The 7962-nt window shown below is 44.2% G+C and overlaps 1 protein-coding gene across 1 annotated transcript; it reads left to right on the top strand.

Annotated features, from left to right (window-relative positions):
• The first annotated feature begins 3644 nt into the window (after positions 1 to 3644).
• On the top strand, positions 3645 to 4600 carry LOC117095999 (dnaJ homolog subfamily C member 14-like). Its single transcript, XM_033232875.1, is given in 3 exon segments — positions 3645 to 4208; positions 4210 to 4360; positions 4362 to 4600. Coding segments are annotated over 3 exon segments (681 nt in total). The 5' UTR covers positions 3645 to 3795; the 3' UTR covers positions 4479 to 4600.
• The last annotated feature ends 3362 nt before the right edge of the window (positions 4601 to 7962 follow it).

The raw sequence follows: 7962 nt of genomic DNA, 5'->3' as shown, positions 1-7962 counted from the left end.
ATCATTTTCTGTGTGTGTGTGTGTGTGTGTAAATTGATTGTGTGATTCATTCATTTTGCTCATTTTTCTGTCTTCTTTTGGTCTTTTTCCCCTTGATTTTAAAGCATTTTGTATGTACTAGGGACCTTAACCATTTATCTGTGAGATATTGTAAATATACTTTCACAGTTTTTATGTTTTTAAATTCTGTTTATGATGGTTTTTTGGTCATGCAAAACATTTTCACTTTTTTTAATTACAAGCATATTTTATTTTTAAGATTTTATTTTGTATGTAGTCACATCGATCAAGTCTTTGTTTTACAATTTCTGATTTAAAATCATAGTTACAAAACCTTGGACTTTATGTTTGATATGGTGTGAAACAGGTCTCAGCATTTATTTTTGCCCCCTTTGTGTATACATTTGGCCTAGCACCATTTGCTGGAAGACTCTTGTTTTCTGCATTGCTGCTTTGTTTATAAATCAAGTGTCTATAAATATGCAACTTCTTTACGGACTCTGTTTCACTAGTTTATTCTTGTGCCAGTGCTGCACTGTCTTAATTATTACAAGTGCAAAGTTTGTGATTTGGCGCCCTTGTGTATATTTAACTTTGTCCTTACCCAAAGGCAAATTGTAACCAGAGAAATGTGATGAGTAATCCACGTTGACATGACAATGTAGCATGGTTTTCAATGTAATTATTATCAAATGAAAGAATATTTAACTTACGGAGGAAGAAAGATTAGTTCAAAGATAACTTTACTTTTATTAGCAGGATATAAAAGTAGATTGAAAATATAAGAATGTGTTGAGTTTATTTACTGGCTAACAGAGGAGGGACAAATTGGCAGGAAAGTGGTATGACTTTCATTGTGTGACTTTTTGACATCATAGTTGATGGCCAGTTTTTGTGAATAGAAACAAGTCTTAAAGAATATGAACAGGCCAGGCATGGTAGCTCACGCCTGTAATCCCAGCACTTTGGGAGGCTGAGGTGGGTGGGTCACCTGAGGTCAGGAGTTCGAGACCAGTCTGGCCAACACACTGAAACCAAACCCCATCTCTACTAAAAATACAAAAATTAGCTGGGTGTGGTGGTGCATGCCTGTAATCCCAGCTACTTGGGAGGCTGAGGCAGGAGAATCGCTTGAACCTGGGAGGTGGAGGTTGCAGTGAGCTGAGATTGCGCCACTGCACTCCAGCCTGGGCAACAAGAGTGAAACTCCATCTGGAAAAAAAAAAAAAAATGAACAGTCCTTGAAATTAATGAAATTAGTGCAGTGTCTCCCTCTATTTTTATATATTCTAGATTTCATAATGTGACAGCCCTAAATTACCAGAGTTGAATTCTGTTTAATTCATTGAAAATATTGATCCCTTTTTCTGCCTCTTTTTTTCAGGGGTGGTGGGGACAGGGTCTCACTCTGTTGCCCAGGCTGGAGTACAGTGGTGTGATCGCAGCTCAGTGAAGCTTTGACCTCCTGGGCTCAAGTGATCCTCTCATTTCAACCTTCCCAGTAGCTGGGACTACAGGCATGTGCCACTTTGCTCAGGTAATTAGTTTTTAAATTTTTTGTAGAGACGGAGTCTCCCTAATGTTGCCCAGGCTGGTGTTGAACTCCTGGGCTCAAGTGATTCACCTCGGCGCCTCCCAAAATGCTAAGATTACAGGCATGAGCCACCGTGCCCCAAATTTTCTGCCTCTTCTTAACCTAATGGTATTATATCAGAACTTTCATAATTGAATAACAGAAATATGCTCCATGTGGAGTCACTGACGTTTAGAACTGGAAGAGACTTTAGAGATTAGTTATTTATAAACTCTTTAATTTGTAGCAATGAATTCAGTATGATTATCTGAGAAAGGGCACGGTTCCAGATAGAAGACAGTGTAAATCGATTGGCTAACTCATGCCAAAGAGAGAAAACTTTTGGGTTCTTTTGTTAAAAAGTAGTTTTTCTTTTTTCCCCCCCAGATCTTGAACTCCTCTGTGTTCCTTTCATTTCTAGTGGAAGTGAAAACATTTCTTCACTACTTTTTAGAATAATAAATTTACAGCCAATTTATTATCTATATTTTTTAAAGCTCATATTTTAAAAATTGTCTTTATAAAATATAAATATTGCAGATGGTCTTTCTCAAATACGATCATTTACACAGCTTAACCCTTGCTCAAACTGTAAAGTCTCTAGTTTTTTATTAATATATTATGCATGATTTAGAAAATACCTCCTTTCAATGGTGACTAAAATTTGACTAGTATAGAATTATATGGTAAAAAACATAAATTTCAGAATAAATTATTATTATTATTTTTTCTTTTTAAGACGGAGTCTCGCTCTGTCACCCAGGCTGGAGTGCAGTGGTGTGATCTTGGCTCACTGCAATCTCCGCCTCCTGGGTTCACGCCATTCTCCTGCCTCAGCCTCCCGAGTAGCTGGGACTACAGGCACCTGCCACCACGCCCGGCTAATTTTTTGTATTTTTAGTAGAGACGGGGTTTCACCTTGTTAGCCAGGATGGTCTCCATCTCCTGAGCTCGTGATCCACCCACCTTGGCCTCCCAAAGTGCTGGGATTACAAGCATGAGTCACCATGCCTGGCCCAGAATAAATTCTTTTAGATACTGGCCTCATCATGGAATCACTTTAGAGCAATGCAGATTATTTGACTATCAATGATATTCCTTTCTAGAAATTGCAAGATGACACTTCCTGTGGCAGTATAGGATTTTCCCAAGATAGCTTATGTGCTAGCCCCCATCATCTGAATCCAGCATGTGTGGACACATAGCAGGCTTCCATGAAGTCTTTGATTACATGTATGATTTTATTACTTTAAAAAGAAGTACGTGATTTGGCCAGCCACAGTGGCTCATGCCTATAATCCCAGCACTTTGGGAGGCAGAGGCAGGCAGATCACAAGGTCAGGAGTTCAAGACCAACGTGGCCAATGTGGTGAAACCCTGTCTCTACTAAAAATACAAAAATTAGCCAGGTGTGGTGGAGCATGCCTGTAATCCCAGCTACTTGGAGGCTGAGGCAGAAGAATCGCATGAACCGAGGAGGCGGAGATAGCAGTAAGCAGAGATTGCGCCACTGCACTCCAGGCTGGGTGACAGCCAGACTCCATCTAAAAATAAAAATAAAAAGAAGTACGTGATAGTTTACAAACCTATAAAGTTTTATTTCTGTAGCGCAGTATGGTGTGCTGCTTACTGCCTGTCAGAAAGGTTTGGTAATAGGGCTCTTGAACTCAGTATAAAAATCAAGAGCTGGCCAGGTGCAGTGGCTCACGCCTGTAATCCCAGCACTTTGGGAGGCCGAGGTGGGTGGATCACGAGGTCAGGAGATCCAGACCATCCTGACTAACACAGTGAAACCCCGTCTCTACTAAAAATACAAAAAATTAGCTGGGCATGGTGGTGGGCGCCTGTAGTCCCAACTACTCCAGAGGCTGAGGCAGGAGAATGGTGTGAATCCGGGAGGTGGAGCTTGCAGTGAGCCAAGATTTCACCACTACTCTCCAGCCTGGGCAACAGAGCCAGATTCCGTCTCAAAAAAAAAAAAAAAAAAAAAAAGAATAATTCAGTGGGGTTGGCTGGTGTTGCCTTGGGTCAAGCAGAATACTAATAGGCGGGGGAATGCACCTGTAATTACTGGGCGCTACTGCCGGCCTGAAGAGGAAGTGGCTTGACTCTTGACCTTGGCTGGGGTTCCTGAGGATGAGCTAAACACTCTCCATGTACTAGGGGTTAAGGCCACAGCATCAGACGCTGAACTGAAGAAGGCCTATAGACAACTGGCAGTGATGGTTCATCCCGACAAAAATCATCACCCCCGGGCTGAGGAGGCCTTTGAGGTTTTGTGCGCAGCTTGGGACTTTGTCAGCAACGCTGAAAAGCGAAAGGAATATGAGATGAAAGGAACGGCAGAGAATGAGCTGAGCCGGTCAGTAAATGAGTTTCTGTCCAAGCTGCAAGATGACCTCAAGGAGGCAGTGAATACTTTGATGTATGGCGGATGCCAAGGAAAGCATAGGAGGTTTGAGGTGGACCAGGAACCTAAGAGTGTCAGATACTATGCTGCGTGTAATAGGCTGCGTCCCGCTGAGGAAGGAGACTTTTGGGCAGAGTCAAGCTTGCTGGGCTTCAAGATCACCTACTTTGCACTGATGGATGGAAAGGTGTATGACAACACACAGTGGGCTGGAGGCCAGCGTGTAGTTTTCTCCCCAGACCCACAGAGTCCCCTCACATCTCTCATTTGGTTCTCGGATTCCAGGCACCAGAGGGCGGCAGAGAGCTACCCCGGACGCCCTTCCTGCTGATCTTCAGGATTTCTTGAGTCGGATCTTTCAAGTACCCCCAGGGCAGACGCCCAGTGGGAACTTCTTTGCAGCTCCTCAGCCTGCCCCTGGAGCCACTGCAGCCTCTAAGCCCAACCGCACAGTACCCAAGGGAGAAATCAAACCGAAGCGGCGGAAGAAAGTGAGGAGGCCCTTCCAACGTTGAAGGCCCCTTCTCTTTCCTCACAGCAATGTCAGGGAGTGGAAAGGACTGTGTACAGCGCAGGATGGAGTGTGATTTCTCCCTCCTCCCCCAACACCCAGGAACTGAATTTTTTGTTGTTGTTGTTTGGACGGAGTCTCGCTCTGTTGCCCAGCTGGGGTGCAGTGGTGTGATCTTGGCTTACTGCAACCTCTGTCTCCTGGGTTCAAGCAATTCTCCCATCTCGGCCTCCTGAGTAGCTGGGATTACAGGCACGCACCACCACACCTGACTCAACTAATTTTTTTTTTTTGGATTTTTAGTGGACACGGGGTTTCACCATGTTGCCCAGGCTGGTCTCAAACTCCTGAGCTCAGGTGATCCACCCGTCCTGGCCTCCCAAAGTGCTGGATTACAGGCATGAGCCACCGCGCCCAGCCTGAATCTTGTCTTTTGAAAACACCGAAGAAATAGGGGGTAGCTAGAGTAAAGAACCTAGGGCCTGGACCTGGGCTGGATAGTATATCCCTTTAGGTGTGGGAACTGGGTATTTCCCTGGGGTCTCTATGCCTTTGTCTTGCCATTTGCTTTTAAGGGCAGATGAGACTTTTTCTCACCCTTTTAAAGCCACAAGTCTATTTTCTTTCTTGACCCATCTCAGGAGGGAGCCCTCTCCTTTACCCTGATACAATATTTAAAAGACAGAACAAGAAAGCATGTAGCCCTAATGATAGGAGGTTACCGCATAGAGTTGAGAGAGTGGAAACGGAATTTTCCCTCGACTTTCACTTTGTGGGTAAATCACCCAATTTTAGGCTCTTTTCTGCAAGGATGGCCAAAATTAATCATTTTTTAAAAGTAGATTCATGCCCACTGCCCTTGGGTGAGGGGGAAGGATACGGGGATTCCCAGAAGCCTCCATGTGGTCCAAGGGTTTGTATTTTTTTAAAGTTTGTTCATATTTGTATGTACATACCTATTTAAAGCCAGGGGATTATTCATCTATAAATGTATACTGGCAAAAAAAAAAAAAAAAAAATCAAGAGCTGACCGGGCGTGGTGTCTCACGCCTATAATCCCAGCACTTTGGGAGGCCGAGGTGGGTGGATCATGAGGTCAGGAGATCGAGACCATCCTGGCTAACACGGTGAAACCCCGTCTCTACTAAAAATACAAAAAATTATCTGGGCCTGGTGACGGGCGCCTGTAGTCCCAGCTACTCGGGAGGCTGAGGCAGGAGAATGGTGTGAACCCCGGAGGCGGAGCTTGCAGTGAGCTAAGATCCGGCCACTGCACTCCAGCCTGGGCTACAGAGCGAGACTCCGTCTCAAAAAAAAAAAAAAAAAAAGTCAAGAGCATTGTTGAGTCTCAAAATATTAATCTTGCTTCATCTAGTAAATTTGCTTTTATTTTCTGTTGCTTCTAGACCAAGAGCAGTGATGACCTTTTAGCTGGAATGGCCAGAGGGATAACGGTGACTAATGGTGTTAAAGGAAAGAAAAGCACCTGCCCATCTGTGGCATCTTCAGCATCTGCCCCTGCCATGACCACCGTGGAGAGCAAATCCAAGATTAGCACAGGTACGGGTGACACTCAGTCTGAGACTTCAACTGCGTTTTTGTTGGAATAGGCAGGATGCATTGGTGTTTACACCAGTGTTTCCTGTAATGAGATGGAACATCTCATTACAGGAAATTTTCAACATACAAAAGCAGATGGATTGATATTTCAGCCCAATATGTTCATCACACTCATCACCATTATCAACTCACAGCCAGTTGTAATTCCCTGATACCCACCCTCCCCTCTTATTATTTTGAAGCAGATTCCAGACATCATATCATTTCATCCATAAATATTTTATTATCTTGGAAAGAGAAGGATTCTCCTCTTTTTTTTGAGACAGAGTCTCGCTCTGTCGCCCAGGCTGAAGTGCAGTGGCGCGATCTCAGCTCACTGCAAGCTTTGCCTCCTGTGTTCACTCCATTCAAGAAAGACTCTTTTAAAAATATAACCATAATACCATTATCAGTCCTTAAAATAATTGATAATCATTCCTTAAATCATACCTTATTCAATGAGTATTTAAATTTCCAACAATCTTATAAATATTTCTGTTTTGCTTACTGTCTATTTTTATGTTTGGATCAGGACTCACATAGGTCCATATATAATTGGCTGATGCGTCTCTTAAATCTTTTTTAAATCTATGGGTTTAACCTGATTCTTTTTTTTTTTTTTTTTTTTTTGAGACGGAGTCTCGCTCTGTCGCCCAGGCTGGAGTGCAGTGGCCGGAGCTCAGCTCACTGCAAGCTCCGCCTCCCGGGTTCACGCCATTCTCCTGCCTCAGCCTCCCGAGTAGCTGGGACTACAGGCACCCGCCACCACGCCCGGCTAGTTTTTTGTATTTTTTTAGTAGAGACGGGATTTCACTGTGTTAGCCAGGATGGTCTCGATCTCCTGTGAGAGTCTGGATTTTGATATCACAGTATCCCCATGATGTTTTTGCCCAACACCCTTTGTTGTCTCTATTTATTGTATATGGCAATGGAGTCTTATGGGATAGATTCAGGTCCCCTGTCCCCCCATTTGGAAAAAAAAACAACCAAAACACCATGTTGGCTAGGCTGGTGTCAAACTTCTGACCTCAGGTGATCTGCCTGCCTCAGCCTCCCAAAGTGCTGGGATTACAGGCACGAGCTATCGCATCATTTAAATGTACTGAGAGGCTGGGCGCGGTGGTTCAGAGCTGTAATCCTAGTACTTTGAGAGGACGAGGCAGGCAGATCACCTGAGGTCGGGAGTTCAAGACCAGCCCGGCCAACATGGTGAAACCTTGTCTCTACAAAAAAAAAAATAAAGAAAAAATTAGCCCTGCGTGGTGGCGTGCGGCTCTAGTCCCAGTTACTCGAGAGGCTGAGGGATGAGAATCGTTTGAACCCTGGAGGCATAGGTTGCAGTGAGTTGAGACGGCACCACTGCACTCCAGCCTAGGCGACAGAGCAAGACCCTGTCTCTAAATAAATAAACATTGCCGGTAATTCCAGCACTTTGGGAGGCTGAGGTGGGTGGATCACCCGAGGTCAGGAGTTCGAGACCAGCCTGACTACTATGGCGAAACCCTGTCTCTACTAAATATACAAAAATTAACTGGGCATTGTGGCATGTGTCTAGTCCCAGCTACTCAGGAGGCTGAGACAGGAGAATTGCTTGAACCAGGAGGCGGAGGGTGCAGTGAGCTGAGATTGAGCCACTGCACTTCAGCCTGGGTGATAGAGTGAGACTCCATCTCAAAAAATTAAATAAAATAAAAAATAAAAATAAATGAATGTAGTAAGATTGCAGAGTTGTGCAGTGGAAGCATGCTGGTTCTATCCATGTAGTGAAGGCAGATTTCATACACAAATCTCACAAGAAGTTTTAGCCCCGGTTGCCTTCCAAAGAAGCAGTACATGGACTAACGCATGGGCTGTCCCAAACAGCTCTGG

This window comes from Trachypithecus francoisi, unplaced genomic scaffold, assembly GCF_009764315.1.
Source record: "Trachypithecus francoisi isolate TF-2019V2 unplaced genomic scaffold, Tfra_2.0 Lachesis_group14, whole genome shotgun sequence".
Taxonomy (NCBI): Eukaryota; Metazoa; Chordata; class Mammalia; order Primates; family Cercopithecidae; genus Trachypithecus; species Trachypithecus francoisi.
Note: the sequence above shows the minus strand (reverse complement) of the source record. Positions and strands in the feature narration are given on the sequence as shown.